We start from the raw sequence: 21337 nt of genomic DNA, 5'->3' as shown, positions 1-21337 counted from the left end.
AAGTAATGAACCTCAAACCTAAGCCAAGGTATGTGGAATATGATCTCAGTCTCTCAAATTTACTACTAACACTTGCCATAGTACTTGCATCATGCCAAAGAGAGCTTCCTTCAGGAGTTTATAGGATGTAACATGGATAGGCAAGGTGCACTTGGAAATTCTTGTTAATCAAATCTGTGGCTGCCAATAAAATGAGAAATATTTCTGTATCATTCTGCCACATTTTCTTGGTCTCCGACTGCATTCTTGATACTTGAAGACCTTTTCCTTCTCCATCCAATTCACAACGTAATCACTTGGAACTGACATCTCTATTACCAAAGCAGTTCTGGTATTTTTCTCGTTTACCACTATGTCCGTTTTCCTTGCACCTAATTTCTTATAGGTCAGAATGGGGCTATCCCAGATTATCATAACCTCTTCATTCTCCATAATTCCCTTAGGGTCGTAATCCCAGTGCATTATTGATTCAGTGATATTGTAATTTACAAAGGGCCCTGTTTACTAAGCTGTGCTAGAGGCGTGCTAGCATTTTTAGCGTGTGCTAATCATTAGCACGTGCTTAACGCTAGAGGCACCCTTAGGAATATATGGGTGTCTCTAGTGTTTAACATGCACTAATTTTTAGGACGCACTAAAAACGCTAGTGCACCTTAGTAAACATGGCCCAAAAGTTTCCAGTGGACGAGACGTGCCACCTTATTGTACCTTTCTGTCATCTGAAATTTGCAGCCTGTTACGAGATGGGTAACCATTTCCAGTTCTTTTTTACAGTGTGGATCAAAGCTAAACTGGGCATTGTCAAAGGGCCAGCAGATCTTTATCTGCTATTATCTACTATTGGGTTGATAGTGATTTAATAGGCCCCAAAAGGCTCCTGGATGGTTAAATTGGTTGGGTGGGACTATATGCCGATATTCAGAGACACTTAATTGGTTAATACTGCCAAATATCAGCACTAACCACTACAGTGAAAACTGGCTATTTTGTGAGCAGTCTGGGGGCAGAGTTTGTGAGCAGTCTGGGGGCGGAGTCAGCACATGTGCAGTAAAGTGACGATATTCAGCACTTTACCACCTAGTTCCACTGGACAAATCAGACCACATAAAACTCAGTCTTATCTTTATCCGGTGTCGCTTAGATGGTTAAGTGCTAAATATTGCACTTAACCACATAAGAGATAGCTAGCCTCATAAACTCAGATATTCAATGCCAGTGCCTGGACGAGACCCACCATTGAATATCCAGGCATAACTCCGATGATAATCAAAAAAAAAATGCTGACTGCTGCCAACTGACTATCTACCCTTAGCCTTATATATTATCCTAGTCCAGGAGTTCTCAATCCAGTCCTTGGGACATACCCAGCCAGTCAGGTTTTCAGAGTCTCCACAATGAATATGCAGGAGATACATCTGCATGTACCACCTCCATTGCAAGCAAATCTATCTCTTGCATATTCATTGTGGGTATCTCAAAACCTGATTGGATGGATGTGTCCCTGTCCCTTCCCCGAAAGTGATGGCATCACTTTCAGGGAAGGGACTCCGTTAGGATTGGGTGCATTCCCTTCTTGAACATTATTACAAGGCATTGGTACAAGTACTCCATTAAAGCATAAAGTTTCTGGTTCAGTCCAGTAAGTTCATTTTGGGGCTCGTTTTCGAAAGAGAAAAAAGTCTAAAAAAAATGGCATAAAGCAGCATTTGGACGTTTTTCTCACAAAAACGTCAGAATTAGTATTTTCAAAACCTATTTTTCAGATATTTTTCTATGCTGTTCTTTTGCAGTGCATCCAAATCTCAAGGGAGCATGTTGGAGGCATGTTAAGGGTAGGATTTGGACATTCCTAAGACTTAGCATTCCTTAGACTTGGGCATTTTTCAGCCATAACGGAACAAAACAAAACCGTCCAGGACTAAAACTAGGATGTTTTGTGCTAGACCTGTTTTTAGAATGAATAAAGCACAAAAAGGTGCCCTAAATGACCAGATGACCACTGGAGGGAATCAGGGGTGACCCCCCCCAATAAACCCCCAATGGTCACTTACCCCCTCCCACCCAAAAAAATTTGAATAAAAATATGACTTACCAACCTCTGACAGCCTCAGATGTTAAAGTCAGATCTATTAGAGCAGCATGCAAGTCCCTGGAGTAGTGTAGTGCAGTGGCGTTCCTAGGGGGGCTGACACCTGGGGCGGATCGCCGATGTGACCCCCCCCCCCCCCCCGGTGAAAGGACACCCCCTCCCCCCCCCCACAAAACAACCCCCCCCCCCGGGTGCACGCCGCTGGGGGAGGGTGCCGCGCGCGCCTGTCCTTCGTTCGTTCCATGCTCCCTCTGCTCCGGAACAGGAAGTAACCTGTTCCGGGGCAGAGGGAGCACAGACCGAACGAAGGACAGGTGTGCGTGGCACCCCCCCAGCAGCGTGCACCCGAGGCGGACCACACACCCCCTAGGAACGCCACTGGTGTAGTAGTCAGTGTAGTGCACTGTGGAGTGGGGGGCTCAGGTCCCTATCTCCCTCTACCTGTCACACTTGCAGTGGAAACTGTGACCCCCCCCCCAAAGTCACCACCAGTGCCCACATATATGTTTCCTCTTCACCCATAAGGGCTTTTGTAGTGGTGTACAGTGGGGGTACTGGGTTTTGGATGGGTTTTGGAGGGTTCAGGAGACAAGGTAAGGGAGCAAAGGTGAGATGTGTACCTTGGAGCATTTTTATGAAGTGTACAGAAGTGCCCTCTAGAGTGCCCCATTGCTCTTCTGCGATGTCTGTGGGACCAATCTACTAAAAATGCTGGCTCCTCCTACATCCCAATGGCATGAATCTCTATGTTTTTCAAAAATGGACCAAAAAAACCCCAAAATATCCAAAGCTTAAAACCTTGTTCCAAATAGATGTTTTTCTTTTTCAAAAATTACCTTCTTTCCTATTCAGATTTTAGACATTTTGTGCAAAATGTCCGAAGTGGACTTAGACATCATATCAAAAATACCCCTCCACACCAATTGCTTTGCTCCTTCCTATCTACTTTTCAATTGGGGCGAGTACTGGTGCTTGAATGTTTTTGGTAGTTGACAATGTAAATTGACAAAATGTAACCTACCCTTCCCCCCCCCCCCCCCAAATAAATATAGAATTAAGGCTAATATAAGGCTGGAGTTTTCATTCCTTTGTAGTGGCTATCTAATAACGATGACCATATTCTAGATGAAGATTCAGTCAATGTCAGAACTTAAGTAACCCCTCTATTCCATGAGCAAAACCTGCTGTGAGATCATGAGGAGATGAAGAAACTGAAGTACAAGCAGCGAACTAGAGTCACACCAATGGGAACGAAAGTATTCCAGTGGTGATGTGTTATTCCAAGATTGTTGCACCTTGATTGAGAAAATACCAACTCAAAATTACTCTAAACATCGTACACATGGTTTTACAGTCCCACACATCTGGATGTATAGACATTGGGCACCTCATTGTATTCTAAGGATGAAGGTATATGTTGGCAATGCTTGGCTCTTTTCAGCACCACAAATACAATATATACTCATTCCACATGCTCTTTCAGAAACAACTATGAAAAGGGCGAAAAACCCATCACTGAGTGGACAAAGGTACTTCTTTCTTACTATACAGATAGAGACACAAACACACTCTCCCACTCTTCAGGAAGCTATATGCTTCCTTTATTTCATGAGTCTTGAAACTATTTATGAGTTTTAAAAAATGAAATAAAGATATGCATGGTAATGGAACTCCTTGATGTGACTTTTTCCCCTTTTGTTTCACAAGTGGAAGGCAGGAAAGGTCAAGAGAAGCTCAATGGTGTGCAAAGAATACATATATTTCCTCAGATAACAAAAAAAACATGGGTACATTTTTAAATATATACATACTAGTAAAAAAAGGCCCGTTTCTGGAGCCAATGAAACGGGCGCTAGCAAGGCTTTCCTCTGGCCCCCCCCCCACCCAACGCACCTTTGTTGTTAGTGACGCCATTGTGCCGCCGTGGTCACTGTCGATGTGTGACTCTGGCCCCTCCCCCCCCACCCAACGCACCTTCGTCATCAGTGACGCCATTGCGCCGCTGTGGCCGCCGTCGACGTGAGTGAATTGCTCCGCCCTCAACGTCATAACGTTTGACGCGAGGGCGGGGCCCCGAGACTGTGTTTTTCGTGGCTTCAGAGCTTTGAACTTACGAACCTTGGCTTCAGTGACGTCAGACAATAGAACGTTGAGGGTGAGTTTTATATATAGAGATATTTCTTGAAAATCGTGTTTCTGTGTCTGTGTTCTTTTTATCAAGAACTTCCTTTATGTTTGAAATGCAAATCATTGAATTATCTACAATTGTTACAAGATCTGTGACCCTTAAAACAAGATCTTTTGCTAAATACATTAGTTTATTTCAATCAAGAGAACACACCAGTTCTAATTACTATGGAAACTCTTCCAGAACAAAATTAAAAATATGGAAGCAGCAGGACTGTGCCAAGGTTTAGGACCTCTGGTTCATCAAAATGCTCCATGCTCTAGATGAAAGAACTTCCAGAGGGGTAGCTGTGTTAGCAGCAAAACAGAGAAAAGCTAGTGGCACCTTCTAACAGACTGAGGCTGAATCTTTCCAGGACAAGAATTCATTTTGTCACTGGAAGATGTAAACTCATCCTGGAATATTTATGCCTCAATAAATCAGTTTATCTACAAGAGGCCAATAGCCTTTGGGTCCTTTTAGCTTTGGATGGCTGGCTGTACTACTGGGGAAAAAAAGCCTAAACATTTATTTTTTGAGGGGAATTTTAGATGTCAAAATAGCGCCTCCTGCTGGATCTAAGGTCTCTGTATTAGTCCATGCAGGTGTTTCTTGTTCTTTGGCACTCAGCAAGAATTAAGTGGCTGAGAGAAGAACATAACATACAGCAGATAAAATATCCTTTGAACCAAGAAGCTCAGCCAATTTTGAATTAGGCGTTAAAAAGAGGAACCGGGGTCCCTCTCACCTGTATTTGCAAACCTAGAGCAGTTCTTATCTGCTAGCAGGGCTGGAAGATTGAGCAATGATTTCTTTGCATGAGCTGCGGGTTTATGCAAACTTTTACAATAGAAACAATGAGGGGGAACAAGATGCAAAAGTTAGGCAATTGTAAAGTTTGTGTTATTATGAGTGCATTTTGCACTTTGGTCGACCAAGAGGTGTTCTTTGGCCTTTTCTGCTGACTTACCTGCTTGGTGAATAGGATGGCGGTGTCCCAGTATTCAGGGTGCTTGTCACTGGCTTTGTTCCACTTTTTTTGCCAGTTGCAAAAATTCCTGAGGGTCATGGCAGCATTGCTGGTGACTTTGGGCCCTTTGCCATCGTCACTGAGGAGCAGGAATTTAACTACCACCAGGTTGATGGGGTTCTGGATGCTAGGATGTCTGTAAAGCCGGGCTGCGGTGGCCAGCAGAGTGAGCAAGTAGTGCTTCAGGTCCTCTCCGTGGAACTTGACCATTGATTCATCAGCCACCAGCAGAGTCTCCACATACCTGGGGATGGAGGCAAACCGCTTGGCTCTGCCTCTGGATTTCATCTTGGTGTCATTGAGTTGCTTCTTGGCATGGTTGGCCTGGGATGATGAGCCCTTGTACTTCTCCAGGGCAGCCAGGATACCTGGGTTTAAGCCTGAGCCCACCCCGCACCTGGAAGTGGTGTCCGCGGCCTGGAACAGTGCCTTCCTACGCTGAAGAAGGTGTGCCCCCTGCCGGTTGCGGAAAACTCTGACACCAGTAACGTTTTTCAAAGGGCTAATAAAATATTCATCACCTTGGTAGCCATAAGACCCCCGCAAGCCCCCACAGAGGCTCAGGGCTGCAAAAGATTCCCGATCCGAATTCACATCTCCAGAGTAGAAGCAATGGCGTAGGTTGTCATCCCTGGTCTTTGGCTTTGGGGAGGTACCCGGATAATGCATGGCAAACGCAGGAGCAATGAACTGAGCATCAGGGATTAAATTCAGATAGAAATCTTCCTGGAAGGCTTTGATTTGGAAAATAACCCCCTGATTGCTGTTATCCCCAGGCATAGTTTTGAAATAGTGTCTACCATTGATATCAGGGTCCAATCTTTTAGGGGTAACAATTTCACTCTCCATGGGAGAGCTGGAAGATGAGACCACCACGAAGAGATCCAAGGTCAGCAGGCAGGTGCTGAGAAGGACTGGCAGCATGGTGCAGACTTCCACCACCCCAGGCTGGCTCTGATAGGGTCCAGTCTGAAGCTTAGACCCAACAAATCGGGGATCCAATAATGCACAAAACACAGCCAGCAAATACCATTAATGGCAAGAATCAGATTAATAATCCAGCTGTCAGGGCTGGTTGTGTGTTTGCCAGCAATAATTTTACCATCCCAGTGAAATGGTGGGCTCAAAAGGCAGTTCTTGCTTGTCTGAGCGCTGTTGCTTCTGCTGTTACCTGGGTTCTGAAAATGCATTTGCTTTCTGTGGGATTTATATACATTTGTATCCTGTGCAAAATGTTTGGGGAGGTGCTGAAGAGCTCATTGGAGCGGTCTCAGCCACTTGCAGCTCTCCAGATTCAATCATACACACACTCACGATGCATACACAGAGTATTTGAGATTTCAAGCAGCAGCTCAGCTTTGCTCTAACCTGCTTCCACTATACTTTGCAAACTTTAGTTAAAGTTTGTTTTTCTTCTCGTCTAAGAACGTACTGTCTTAGGCTCAAGGAGGACAGTACTGTGTGAAACCAGAAAACAGTCAGACCCGTTTTCAGAGAAAGTGTTTTGGAGCTAAATTACCAACTGTTCCCGAAGGTACCTTCTTTATACTCTTCAGTAACGGGCTCTTTCCACTATTTACTCTCGCCTGTTATGAAAATAGATGTATAAGGTCCAGAAAATGAGCGGGGGGGGGGGGGGGGGGGGTTTGCCCCTTGCTGGTTTGTTGCAAAAGAAAGCATTCATGGCACTGAGGGTTTCTTTCTTTATATTTTAAACCTCTTTTAAACAGACCTTCCAGGAAAGTGTGTGATAAACTAAAAACTGTAACGTTCTTGCACACTAGATCCCTGGGATTAAAGAGTTGTTGTCATCAGTAGGCGTGGGTGTTTTCTTCAATGGGTCGGTATGTTTGCATAGAGATTGTATTAATTGATGCGCGTGCATTGTTGAGAGAGAGAGAGAGATGCTGTCTGTTTCCCATCACTAGGTCTAAGTTTGCAAGCTTGCATATTTGCAGCGTATGCATGCATGAAAATGAAGGAGGGTCACATCCCTTCTCGACCGGTTATCTGACTTGAATTTTCTCGGATAATCTGTGTCAGCTGCAAACGACTAGATCGGACACACATTTTTTTTTTTTCGGTCAGTCCAGATTATGACTTGGATTGGCTTGGATTTTTGGTGAGTATTATTTCCACATTGGAAAGATGGTGCCTAGCATTAGATGCTCATTCAAACATTCAACCAGACACATCTGGAGAGCGAAGCCCGGCTGCCAAATCATCACATGTACCAGTTAAGTGGTTAATAGCTTGGTGGTCTCCCAGTTTCACTCACATTACCTAAATCCCTTTCATTTATTCTCCCACTCAGAAAGGGTTTGATTCACCTACTGTACTGTGCCTATGTGTGCAGAACTACACATTTGCTTGCATGTGTTTGTGTACATCCATAAGTGTAGTGTGTGTGTAGAGGTGGGTGTGCCTTGCAAAAGTTTTCACTCCCTTTACATTTCTCATATTTGGGCTTAAAAAGTGCATGTAAAAATGCTTTAAAGTACAGTAGGAATTTGTTTCACTCAACTACACACCATACTTTGTTTGTTTGTTTGTTTGTTTGTTTGTTTGTTTGTTTGTTTGTTTAAAAAATGTATATATTACCTTACCAGCAAAAAGTGATCCAAAGCGGTTCAATCTGAAAAAAACAATTCTAGAAATATTCAAAAAGTAATCAAGAATAAGAAATGAAAAGCTTGTGCATGTCCACACCCTTTGTCTCGGTATTTAGTGGAAGTTCCTTTTGAAAATTGACATCCAGGGGTGCCCTGTTCAAATCTTACTGCTGCTCCTTGTGATCTTGGGCAAGTCACTTAACCTCCATTGCCTCAGGTTCAAAACTCTCTCTCTCTCTCCTGACATACAGCCCATGCTGAGGTTGAACAGTCAACATTTCTCTTAGTCTCAGCCACAGACCAAATAGTTCTTTTAATCATAGACCTCACAGTGACTTTCCCCGGTAATTTCCATATAGATGGAGAGAGGGAGAGAGAGAGAGAGAGGGAGAGGGAGAGAGGGAGAGAGAGAGAGAGAGAAAGAGAGAGAGAGAGAGAGAGAGAGAGAGAGAGAGGGAGAGAGAGAGAGAGAGAGAAAGAGAGAGAGAGAGAGAGAGAGGGAGAGAAAGAGAGAGAGAGAGAGAGGGAGAGGGAGAGAGAGAGAGGGAGAGAGAGGGAGAGGGAGAGAGGGAGAGAGAGAGAGCGAGAAAGAGAGAGAGAGGGAGAGAGGGAGAGAGAGAGAGAGAGAGACAGAGAGAGACCTGCACTTAAAAGACGCAACCTCCAGTTGACAGTCCACTCAGATCTTCAGGACACCCCTAATGAATATGTATGAAATAGATCTGTGTACACACTGCTTCAGTTGTATTCAACTATATCTCATGGATATTCACAGGAGTATCCTGGAAACCCAAGAAAACTGGTATCCACAGAGACTAGGGATTGCCTGCTTTGTCTACCATCTCACTATATTTTCATCTCGGCCCCCACAGACTCTCTCTCTCTCTCTCTCTCTCTCTCTCTCTCTCTCTCTCTCTCTCTCTCTCTCTCTCTCTCTCTTTCTGTTTCTCTCTCTCTCTCTCTCTCTCTCTCTATATATATATATATATATATATATATTCCTCTTTCCCTTCTACTCCCTTATGCATTGGGGGATAGAGAGGAGATTTGCAAGTTCAGTAAGTGAGAGTTTCATGGAGGAGGCAGAAAGGGAGGATGGGTGGTCTGCCTAATCTGCTTATAGCCACACTAATACCCAAGATGAGGGTGCTCCTGCTAGAACTGGCTCTTACTGCACATATGTAGGTCTTTATGTGCTATGAATGGTTTTGTACCTAGGAATACAGCAGTGAACAGAGCTGCCAAGTTACACAGTTTCAGGAGGGACTCTTTTGGCCACTCCAGTTGTGCACTTACATCCCAAAGCAGCATGGCGTTTGTAGTCCCTCCTTTTAGCCATTGAAATTTGGGCCTCAGGTCCCATAATGCATCACGATAGGGTTGCCAGAAATTGTGGAATCTATATTAGTACATGGTTTTTTTTTAATTACACTGGATCAGTTCCTAGAGGTTAACTAACACTGCTGAGTTTTCAGACTTGTTGCTTTTGCAATACATAGGCCCAGATCCCAGGGACTTACTGTAATCAGGGTTTTTTTTTTTTTGGGGGGGGGGGGTCAGGCAAAAGTATTTTATATCTGTCAAGCATAACAGGCACAGTTCCGCTCTGCTTTTTCCCTTTTTTTGCATCATCAGAAACAAACAGCTGCTGAAACATGAGTAGTCTGCAAAACCTTGAACCTGACCTTATGTCTTCCTTTATATGAACAAACTATGTTCTAAACCAGTTCTATCCATGGTAAACAGAGATTTACTTGCCATTTTGGCCATAAATCATTTCCTTAACATAGCCTGCCCAACATCACAACACCAGAGAGTTGTTTTAACAGAGAATTAAACAGCTCTCCTCAACATTATGCATGATTTAAAGGCTTTGGCACAGCTGAGAGTAGAGCTGGCTCATGTTTCTACATTTCTGAAATCTTAAGATGATTGTGGTCCTCTCTCTTCAATCTGCCTTAGACCCACAAGACATTTTTATAGCAGGTGGAGTTGCATTTGTTTTATTGAAAGGGCAGGCCTAACCAGGCCCACTAGCCAGTTACCTAGGAGAGAAGCTTTGGGGGTGGGGGGGGGGCACAAGCCAAATAATAGATCCTGACAACCACACAAATTCAAAGAACCATCAGCTTATACTTTGACCCACAGGGAAAGTGGGCCTTTTTCAGCTAGTCAATTTACATGAGTCAATAGCCACTGAGGGGCTGATACATAGGGTTACCATATGGCTCCAGGAAAGGGAGGACAGATTGAGGCAGTCTGGGTTTTACTTCCATTGCTTTCAATGGAAGCAAAACTTGGACTGGATCAATGTGTCCTCCTTTTTCTGGAGCCATATGGTAACCCTACCGATGCACAAAGCTTACCGTGCTTGCAACGTTTGCTTTAGAACGGTTGTAGTCGGACTAAAGCAAACATCATTTAGTGTCTAATGCACAAAAGGGTTCTGCATCCCTTTTTACCATTCACATAGCAGCTACTGATAACCCTATGCAACAACAAGCTCATCAGTATTTAAATTAGCATTCCTTGCGATGCACAGAAAGGAGTGCCTACCTTTAATGTGCTAGATTCCCCAGCAGGTCAGGAACTGTCGGAGAGGAGCCCTCCTCATCCACGCTGACAACTCCAGGGCTGAACCCCTCTCCAGTTCCCTTCTCCCTTCAGCTTCTGCCTCCCGATTACCCCCAAACCTAGTGCAGATAGCGCTCCCCTCCTTCCGGTGCTCTGCTGACCTTTACTTCTGCTGGTTCCCCTTCTCCATCGCAAGGACTCCGTGCATGCCAGCAGTTACAGCAGAGAGGCCTTCCCCAGAGAGGGGCATGGGGGAGATTAGTGCCAGCCCTACTTCTGACCGTCTCCTTCCTGCTCAGCCCCACAAACTGAAGTTAAAGGAAATTTTGTTTTCTTATGCCAGCAATATGGAGTTCGGCAGAAGGCACTTCAAAGAGCAGCCAAACTTTTGCAGAGTCGCATAAGTACATAAGTAATGCCACACTGGGAAAAGACCAAGGGCCCATCGAGCCCAGCATCCTGTCCACGACAGTGGCCAATCAATCCAAACCATTCTAAGACTCACCTACTGGTCGATCCCAAGCTCCATCCTCTCGGTACCCCGTGAGCTGTGCACACCCCTCAGAGCATCAGCTTCTTAAAGTGCACCTGAGCCCCCACTGCCCTGTCGCCATCATTACATAGAGGATGGCTATGCAGGTCCCCCTACTGCCACAGGCAGCCACGGTGGGGGGGTGGAGAGAGAGAGAGCTCCAGAGCCCTACTAATTTTCTATACTCGGCTTGTGGGTCTGAAAGGAGGAGCTCCAAATTTGTCCTGGAGATGAAGGTGAGTTCGTTTTGTGAGTGCAGGATCTTCCCCCCCCCCCCCCCCCCCCCCCCGTCCAATCCTGGAAACAACTTGGGATCCTGTTCTGCACACGTACTAGACGCTTTCCCTCGCAGAATTTCTGTGCATCTCATTTGCATGTCATCCCCTTTGTACATTGGTCACTGTTTGTGAATCAGGAAGTTCACCTGCAGCTGCCGTATTTAACGGTAACCTTTGTGCGTTGGCCCCTGACTCAGGTAAATGGCTTTTAGAAATTATCCTGATTATGTGTGTATATGTGTGACCCGGGTCACTAAAGTGGCCTAGTGTTTGACCATGTGTGCCTAAGCAGCCTAAACTAAAAGTATGATGGTACCAACAGTCACCCACTACACGTATGTTCAGTGCCACTGACTATGGGGGAAATTCTATAAATGATGCCAATAAAAATCAGTGCTCAACATTATTCTATAACAGGTGCTCCAGGATGAGCGCTCTTTATAGAATAGCATTGAGCACTGAATTCCATACTCAGCTTTGGGCATGAGGACTTATACCAGCTAAAACCGAGTGCAAAATCTGGGCATGGACCCCCACTATTCTGTAACACTGTGTGTATCTTTGGTGAATGCCCCTGACCTGCCCATGCCTATCCCATGGCCATACCCCCTTTTTAGTTGCACGTGATCCAATTTAGGTGTACATTATTACAGAATAGCATGCAGCCAAATCAATGCCCAAATCATAATTAGTGCCAATTCAGTGTTTGTTAACTAATTAGTTTGGGTACCAGTCCGGGATCTGCACCCTTTATAGAATCCAGGGTTATATTTTTATTTATTTATTTTATTTGTTACATTTATATCCCACATTTTCCCACCTATTTGAAGGCTCAATGTGGCTTACATGGTTCCAGACAGATGATTACGAACTCCAGTGTTAAGAAATACAAGGTGATAGTAGGGTTAAAATGGGTCTAGTGTGGTTCAACCCACATTTATTTTATTTGTTTTATTTATTTGTTACAACCCACTTTTTCCCACCTATTTGTAGGCTCAATGTGGCTTACATTAGAGGATCGAGCAATGGAAGGTTTTCTGTTATGTCCATGTCGTGTTTTAGTGATGTTGTGTTTCTGTGGTCGAACATTTATGTTGGTTCTGTGGGGTAAGCCTTTTATATGTATTACTATTATTATTATTATTTCTTCTTCAGCCAGTCTGTGCATAAGGCAAAGAGATGCATCTTCCACACTTGTCAGTCTCATATTTCATCAACTGCTTCTGTTCTGACCAATTCATGTCCAACTCAGTGGCATGTCTAGCTTGGCCTTCCTGGACCTCTTTTCCCTTCTGGTTTGAGAAGACAACAACACTAACAAGGAAAGCAACATTAGAACTGAACAAGCGGCATCAGTCATGAACAGATTGGTAAGATCTGGGACAATAAGAAACTAACAACTCGAATGAAGACACTTGTGTGTAATAGTACTGTGATACCCACCTTGTGCTGTGGTGCAGAAACCTAGCCAGTAATGAAAACTCTCCAAAACAGACTAGACGGTTTTGATTCATGCAGCAACATGTCAAGTGGCAAGATGAGGTTAACAGTGGCATTATAAGAGAGACAACTAAATAGCCATCAATTAATACGATACTATAGCAACAGTGACACAGATGGTTGGGCACCTACAAAATATACATGTACAACACATACATGCAAGTGGAGTGGAGGAGTAGCCTAATGGTTAATGCAAAAGGCATTTGGGTTGAATTCCCACTACATCTCCTTGTGACCTTGGGTAAGTCACTTAACTCTCCAATGCCCCAGGTACAAAAACTTAGATTGGTAGTCCTCTGGGGACAGAGAAAGTACCAGCATGTAACATAAACAGCACAGTGTATGTCTAGTAGCAATATAGAAATAGTTAGTAGTAGTAAGTCATGAAGAGAACTATCCCCAGTTTTGTGCTTATACTAATTAGTAAATTATTGAAGTTAATTGGCCCTAATTTGGATTTATGTGCACATCTGCCTATGCACTATTTTACAATGCTGTGCACCCAGCACAAACCATATGGGGGCATAGGCACAGTGTTATAGAATATCGGGGTTACGTGCCCAGTTGCACACCAGAATTCACACCAGCTGAAAGCTGGTGTAAGTCCTTGTGCCCAAAGATGAGCATAGGAACCCGCTTTAAGTGCTATTCTATAAAGGACGCTCAAGCCAGAGTGCCCTTTATAGAACTGCGCACACCACAGATTTCTCCTGCTACCTAAATTTGAGCACCATTTACTGAACGAGGCCCTATATGTATAGTATTGCTGAACATACTTCTGAATTTAGGTGCCCTGGCTGCCACTGAAAATTGACCCCTACATACAGTGGCGGCCCTACCATTAGGCCAACTGAGGCAGGGGCCTCAGGCAGCATGCTCCCCTTTCCTACTCAACCCTCTTCCCCATGTTTACCTTATTTTTTCCTTTTACAAAAGGTGGCAGCAGCAGCAGTAATTCCCATAGGCTACCTTGCCGCCAGCACCGGTCTCTTCCCCCTACTGTGGCCCACCTCTTGATGTAATTTCCTGCTTCCTCAAAGGCGGGATGCAGTAGAGCGAAGAAGCCAATGCCGGTGGCACCGTGTCAGGGCAGCCTATGGGAATCGCTGTCGCCTTTTGGAAAAGAAAAAATAAGGTAAATTCAGGAAAAAGGGTTGAGGAGGGAAGGAGGAAGATGCCAAACTGGGTGCAGGAGGGGGCGGGGCTACATCTCATCCCTGCCTCGGGCGGCAAATTGCCTTGGGCCACCCCTGCCTATATTTTGGTATATAGAGAACTGTCAATGTATGTCGTTAGTTTGTTTTCTTAATTTTAATTTTTTATGCAAGTTACATAAAGTGTGCTAGTAAATAGGCATAGCGCATGCTAACAACGCAGGACTTTACTGCGAGTTAAGCCCTTTTCTAGCACACCTAGGAAATAGAGCAATTTCCAGTATTTCTTTTTCAAGTCATGCACTAATGTTCGCATTAGCAAGCATAACCTGAAAAAATTGATAGGGGAGCACTTACCGCCTACTATTTAGGAGGCGCTAAGGGCTCCTACATTATGGATGCGCTAACCAGTTAGCACACGGTAATCAGAATGCGCTAGCTGGATAGCGTGTCAACTCCACCCTTGACACACCCACTCCAGAAAATAAATACAAAAAATAAATACCACGCACTTAGTGCATGCAAAAATAGTTACCACAACACGCGCTAAGCATGGTTGTTAGGGCTTAATGCCCTTTAGTAGACATACACCAAAATGTATGTTGTTTGTTGATGAGTTGCTTATATTGTATTGGAAGCCACTAACAATTTTAAAATTGAAAGTATACAAGTATTGTAATAAATTAATAAGTTGTGTATATGTACAGTATATATACAGCCAAAATCTGGACTGCATCTGGACCTCACCTGAAGAATGCTTGGAAACAGAGAGAGACATAGAGAATGAATCCATGTGAAGAGTTCCACCTATGTAGTGAATTGAAGACTTCCCTCTGACCTACGGCTAGATGCACTAAACCTTAACGATCCTCTAACAACCCTTTAACGAAGGAAATTCCTAACCGTTGCATGCATTAAAGGCCTTTTTCATACAAAGCAAGCAGTTAACGAAAACAAAATGCAAAGGAGAAACTACCATTGAAATGTGGACAATTCAGAATGCACTAACCATACCGACGATTGCAACGAATCATTTACCATCAGATATTTTACGTGCACTCAGACCTGTCATTAAGGCCTGAGCTATCATCTCCCCACTGCCCCCTGCACCATAAAAATCCAAGCCAGCATGTTTAAAAAGAAAAGTGAGATACAAACACAAACACGTGGCTCTCCGCTTTCCCCTGCATCATTACAAAACAAAACATACTGCTTCTCCCTGCAGCTTAAAAATCCTGTCTCTCCCCTTCTCCCACAGCTTTGAAAATTAACACTCTCTGCTATCCCCTGAAGCCAATTTTCCCAGTACTGTAAACAAGCTGCAAAGAGGTGTTTTGTTACAAAAGGGGATTTACGAGGGTCGTTCTTTTTAGAGTTATCTTCAACTGCACTCTTCTGCTAGATCAGACAGCTAAAAGGCTTGCAGGTCGGGATCCCCCCCCCCCTCGCATGCCCCAGTCTGACGTAAGCAACCTACGTAGGTTTAATATGTTTGTGGCTGCTCTGCGCATGCTTAAGGGGCAAATTAACGACGGGGATTACGAACGCTTGATACATTGTACTTTTCAATACCGCACAGAACATTTCTGAGCTGTTTTGTTTGTGCATTCTTCGTTGTTTCAAATTTGTTAAGCACTTTTACGATTTAGATTTTTTTAACGTTTGGTTGATGCATCTAGCCCCTAGAAGGTAAAAAGTGTGGTCTCCCCTTTCATATACAACATTCCTGAATAGCACAAGAAAGAAAGATGCCTGAGGGGTCTACACACGTTCAAGGATATTTAGCACCCAAGGAAAACATTCAATGTTGCAGCCTCTGAACTTTCAGCTCTTGTAGATTTAGATTGTTAAACTGAATGTCATCATCACCCTATCACTATCCTTCCCGGGACCCTCCTGTAAAAACACATAAGTGGGCATCATATATATGTAAAGAGAGAGAGCGGGGGTGATTCTATAGAGATTGCCCAAAGTTAAGGATCGCGATATGTGCGCTAAGAGTTAATTCTATAACTGCAGTTGGATGCGCATCTGCCATTATAGAATAGTAGCATAAGTCCGTATGTATGCGCCTTTTAGGCACTTATGCTAACTCACTGGCTGGTGTAAATTCTCATGTGTAAATGCTAATATTCCTTAACCAGTGCACATAATTGCTCGACACGCCCTCGACCCACCCATGCCCCTGAAGCTGCACGCTCTTAAATTTGAGCAGGAAACTTATAGAATACCTACTACGGGCAGTTACACACATAACTGATAATTGTTGCCAATTAACTCCAATTAATGCCAATTATAGCTAATTATTGCTTGATAACACCAATTAGCAGCTCATTATTTAAATTAAGTTACACACACAACTGACCTTATTCTATAACTTGCACATGCAAACTTACAAGCTAGTTGAAAATTTGGGGGCACGACTTTCTAGAATTAGGGGGAAAGTGATATATGTGTGTGTGTATAGATCTTTTGAAAATGAGTCTCAGGGGTGACAGAGAATGCAAAAACCATACAACAAGGGTGGAAGTAGGACAGCCCCAAGTAAACAAGGCAAACCACTGGTGAAAAGTGTCCAAACGTTTATTTGCCAGTAGTAAATCTGACCCAATGAAAGGACCCAACATGGGCCATGTTTCGGCTGAAGAGCCTTCCTCAGGGGTCAAATTCTTTAACTTCACAGAATTGTATAAACATGAAGAACAACGTACTCCTGTAGCGATGGTATCACTTCAGAACAAGCACTCCTGCTAGCATGACAGGCCGTAGGACAAGAGAAAGTCCTTCCTTCCCTCTCTTGCACTTGTACATATAGTCCTGTTTGCAGGAGTCATTAGCAAACCAATGTGTGAGCAAGGAAGTGGTACAGGTACCTCCCATGTAGGGAAAGAGGCTCACAAGAATGAGGCTGCCACGTTGCCAGGGGGAGGGGAGCAGAAGAGAAATGGAAAAATCATCTCGGACATCAGGAAGGCAATTGGAAGCTGTCAGAAAGGGGCCATCCTTAAGTTTCAATAACAATGAATGGCATAAAGCAGCATTTCATTTGGGTTTTACGTGGGTTGGATGGAAAAAATGAAACAAATCAAAATATGTTGTGCATTTTCTATTTTCATTTCTGAATGACAGCATATCTCTAAAGTCTGATAGAACTGTCTAAAATCCCATGGAACCTGCTGGGTTAATGTGAAGCTTTAGAATGTTTAATTGGTCATCTTTTCCTCAGGTAACCCCTGAAATTCACCTCTAAGTCATGTTGTATGATTCCTTAATGCAGGGCAGTGTTGGAAGGGTGGCAACCAGAGGAATTGCCTTGGGTCCTCCTGACAGAGGGGGCTCTAAGCCTGCCTCAAGCTGAAGGAGGTGTACCTGCAGGCTGACCTTGGAGACCTCTCCCCAGTATCTGCCCTAGGCCTATGCATATCTAACATCAGCCCTGCTTGACTAACAGATTTGAGAGTGGAGTGGAGTGGAGTGGAGTGGAGTGGAGTGGAGTGGAGTGGAGTAGCCTAATGGTGAAAGCAGCAGGATGAGAACTATATAGAAGTCAAGTTCAAATTGCAATGCTATTCCTTGTGATCTTGGACAAATCACTTAACCCTACATTGCCTTAGGTACAAACCTAAAGGCAGAAAAATTGCCACAGCATGCTCATAGTAATGAGAATGCACATTAATGCTGCATTAAATTCGCAGCAGTAATTTGCTGCATAGTGCTCTGTGCTAACTTTCCTGTCGATGCCTGAGCAGTGATTGACTTAGGCACTGACAGGAAAATTGACATTTGGAAAGAAAAAACATGCTGTATGGCACCCCTTACCCCCAACTCAACCCAAAATGCCCTGGTAGTCCAGTGGCAACACCCTCCTCCCCCAGTCTCTGGTCCAGCCCTCTCTCTCCCTCCCTCCCTCCCTCCAGTTTCATGCCCTGGTGGTCCAGCAACCCTTCAGCTAGGCCAGGCCCAGAGCCCTTCCCACAAGTTACAAGTCACCCTGGTGGTCTAGCAGAGGTCCCCCCCATCACTGGTACCCTTTTGTTGGAATCAGGATGCCCACTTGTTCCTGTTTCTCCAGCCACCATCATGAAAATGGCTGCATCCTGCTCAGCGCAGTGCATCTTGGGATGCACTGAGTGGGGGTTAGCTATAATATAAGGAAGTTTTTCCAGCACCCAGTGCTAACCCCCTTATAGCTTCGGCATTAGTTTTCAGCATCAGCCCACTAAACTCTAAGCCTTCTAGGGACAAGAAAATACTTAATGTACCTGAATGTAACTCAGTTGGAATTACTCAGAAAAGCATGAGCTGAATCCAAATACCTCTCCTTTTAGGGTTCTTGGGAGTTGATGCTCAAAACTATCACTGGCATTAACATGTGGTTAACGACAGGTTTGTGCGCATATTGTACAGCGCTAAATGCTCAGAGGTCTCAAGCATCAGTGTTAATGTGCACCAGGGGTGTATCTGAAAGTCGGCGGTAGCAGGGGCCGGAGCCAGAGTGAGGGGGCACATTATAGCGCCCCCCCCCCCCCACCGCCACCACCATTTCCAACCCTCCCCCCCCCCCCGGCCACCATTGCCGACCCCCCTGTCGCCGTCACCTACCTTTGCTGGCGGGGGACCCCAACCCCCGCCAGCCGAGGTCCGCTTCCTCCTGCCGCTTTTAAGTTCTTTTTCGTCCTAGGCTCTCACTCCGTGCTGTTCAAAGAGGCTGGCGCTGCTACCTCAATCCACTTTCGGAGTCTGACGTTGCTGCACGTTGTACGTGCAGGACGTCAGACTCACAGAAACAGAGTCTGTGAGTCTGACGTCCTGCACGTACAACGTGCAGCAACGTCAGACTCCGAAAGTGGATTGAGGTAGCAGCGCCAGCTTCTTTGAACAGCACGGAGTGACGGAGCCTAGGACAAAGAAGAACTTAAAAGCGGCAGGAGGAAGCGGACCTCGGCTGGCAGGGGTTGGGTCCCCCACCAGCAAAGGTACCCACGGCAACGGCGGGGGAGGGTTGGTGGCAGTAGGGGGGTCCAGGGCGAAATCTGCGGGGGCCCAGGCCCCTGTGGCCCCATGCAGACACGTCCCTGATGTGCACACTAAAGATATCCCCAAACAGTATTTAAATGGATGTTAATGAGGTCAGTAAATATTCCTTCCCAATGCACAAACAAAAGCGCTGCAATGCACAGAAACAATGATGGCCCATAACACTGAAAATGTACCGCCAGGTCAGGGGCAGCATAGAAGTTTTTCAGGAGACAGATTTTCTTCTTGTCAATTTCTCACATTAAACTGTGGGTTTTGTTTTCGTTTGCAAGTAGAAGGAAGCTCATGCAATTGTAAGTGATGATAGTAAGAAACAGGGGCGGAGCCAGACCTCACTGGGAGGGGGGTCCAGAGCCCAAGGTGGGGGGGCACTGTTTAGCCGCCCTCCCCCCGAGCCGCCACCACCACATTGGATCCTCCTGCTGGCTTGCCGACGATCCCCTTGAGCCCCCCCTCCCACCACCAACCCTCCCCCACATCAAATACCTTGTTTGCTGGCGGGGTCCCTGAACCCCGCCAGCCAAAGAGAGTCTTCTTCAGCGCCAGAGTAGCACCTTCGTTCAACTAAGTTCCTGGTGTGATCAGCTGTTTCTGACGCCTTATGTCCTGCACTGTGCAAGTAGCCCTAAGCAGGACATAAGGCGTCAGAAACAGCTGATCACACCAGGAACTTAGTTGAACGAAGGTGCTACTCTGGCGCTGAAGAAGACTCTCTTCGGCTGGTGGGGTTCGGGGACCCCCGCCAGCAAACAAGGTATCTGATGCGGCAGCGGGGCGGGCGGCGACGGTGGGGGAGGGTTGGTGGCAGGTGGGGGGTTCAAGGGGATCGTCGGCAGGGGGCCAGGGCCTAATCTACAGGGGCCCAGGCCCTCTCAGACCCCACGTAGCTACGCCACTGGTAAGAAACAAACGTGTCTGAGTCCAAGCAAAACTGAAAATGAACGCACACATCAGTGCCTGATTTTCTGTGCTTAAACATGAGCCCTTCAAAAAATTTAAGTTCAAACAATTTTTGAAAGGCTCATTAATAAAAGTGCATAAGAGCAGCGACAATGGGTATGTGCACTTCCGGTTTTGTCTGGAAATATGCAAAAGAACCGCGCTTGTCAAAAAACCCTTATGCACTTGTGCCAGACATGTTCCTCCCCTTACTTTCAGTTTATTAGTGCAAATTAAGCAGACATATTATTTGCATAGCATTTCCTTTGAGCATTGCGAAGCTGTTTTTCTGCACTGTTGTTGCGCTATGGGGTTTTGCATTGCGGACTTTTACGCTCAGCTGTGAGCATTGACCCTTGAAAAGCTGTGATCTTCAGGATCGCAGCCAGCTTCCATTCATTCCCCTATTACACACAACCACTGGCTACCAATTCTTAATTTCACACAGTGAGGCCCCTGCATGATGTAAAACATACCAAGACTGACTCATGCTCTTTTTAACTTGGGCCCAGCCATTCACCCTCACTGGCAGGATTCTTTGAACTCATAGGTGACCTCTAATTTCTAGTTCTTTGTTATACTTTCACTTAGTGATAGACTGGCTGATAACAAGCGGAAAGCAGAGCTTCATCTCAGATTTAAGATGGAACAACAAACACAGCTAATTGGTGGCTGGGAAGCAGCCCATGATGTAAAGGGGGCAGCTGGAACAAAACCCTGGTTGTAATGTATTTGCAGGTGCTAGCTCTGTGAACACTCGACACTGTGTTTGCTTTGTCATGCCCTTACCTGAATCTGCAAGCACATGCAGACCCAAAGAGCTCAGGGGAAGAGTCACCCTCTGTCACCACGTCCATTCAAAATCTCATGGTTTAATCTGTTCAGCAAGTCACCTGTAGTCATTGGAGCCGACTATGTGGGTGCTGTGGCTGCTTGAGCACCCCCAATATTGAGAAAATTCCTTGTATGTGTCCAGGGAGGGGTCGTTTCCATTGGGCTTAGCACCCCCAATAATTTTGAAAAGTTGGCTCCTATGCCTGTAGTCCAATGGTGTAAACACATTCTGGCCTTCTATTCAGGACTGGCTGCACCTAAATTTCAGGAAATTACTGAAGACCACCCTGTTTAAGAAGGCCTACCTTCATGACTCAGCTTAATTTACCTCTTCCTGTTACAGCAAATTCCATGGACTCTTACCTTTATTATTCACTCTTATTATCACTGTTGTTCTTTACGATACCTATAAGTTTAATATTTTTTAATTACTTTATTATGTTATTTTACTGAATTATATTACATTGTTATGTTATTTAACTGAACTGTAGTTTGCCCTACGGTCTTGTAAGCCACATTGAGCCTACTATTGGTGGGAAAAAAATGTGTTAAATAAATAAATAAATTAGACAAACTAGGCCGTCACCTAGG

The 21337-nt window shown here is 45.0% G+C and overlaps 1 protein-coding gene and 1 long non-coding RNA gene across 2 annotated transcripts in view; one reads left to right on the top strand and one right to left on the bottom strand.

Moving 5' to 3' along the window:
* The window catches only part of ADAMTS15 (ADAM metallopeptidase with thrombospondin type 1 motif 15), a 65382-nt gene extending 58947 nt beyond the window's left edge, over positions 1 to 6435 (bottom strand). The window contains exon 1 of the mRNA XM_030221508.1: positions 5227 to 6435. Coding sequence (XP_030077368.1) covers positions 5227 to 6210 — 984 coding nt within the window. The 5' untranslated portion in view covers positions 6211 to 6435. The remainder of the gene's footprint in view (positions 1 to 5226) is intronic.
* Positions 1900 to 20914, top strand: LOC115481989. The gene is made up of 3 exons (XR_003944021.1): positions 1900 to 1910; positions 19328 to 19333; positions 20812 to 20914. It is a non-coding gene; the product is annotated as an uncharacterized LOC115481989 (long non-coding RNA).
* Positions 20915 to 21337: the final 423 nt, after the last annotated feature.

Source organism: Microcaecilia unicolor, chromosome 12 (assembly GCF_901765095.1).
Source record: "Microcaecilia unicolor chromosome 12, aMicUni1.1, whole genome shotgun sequence".
Taxonomy (NCBI): Eukaryota; Metazoa; Chordata; class Amphibia; order Gymnophiona; family Siphonopidae; genus Microcaecilia; species Microcaecilia unicolor.
The sequence above is the reverse complement of the archived record's forward strand: the minus strand, read 5'-3'. Positions and strand labels throughout refer to the sequence as shown.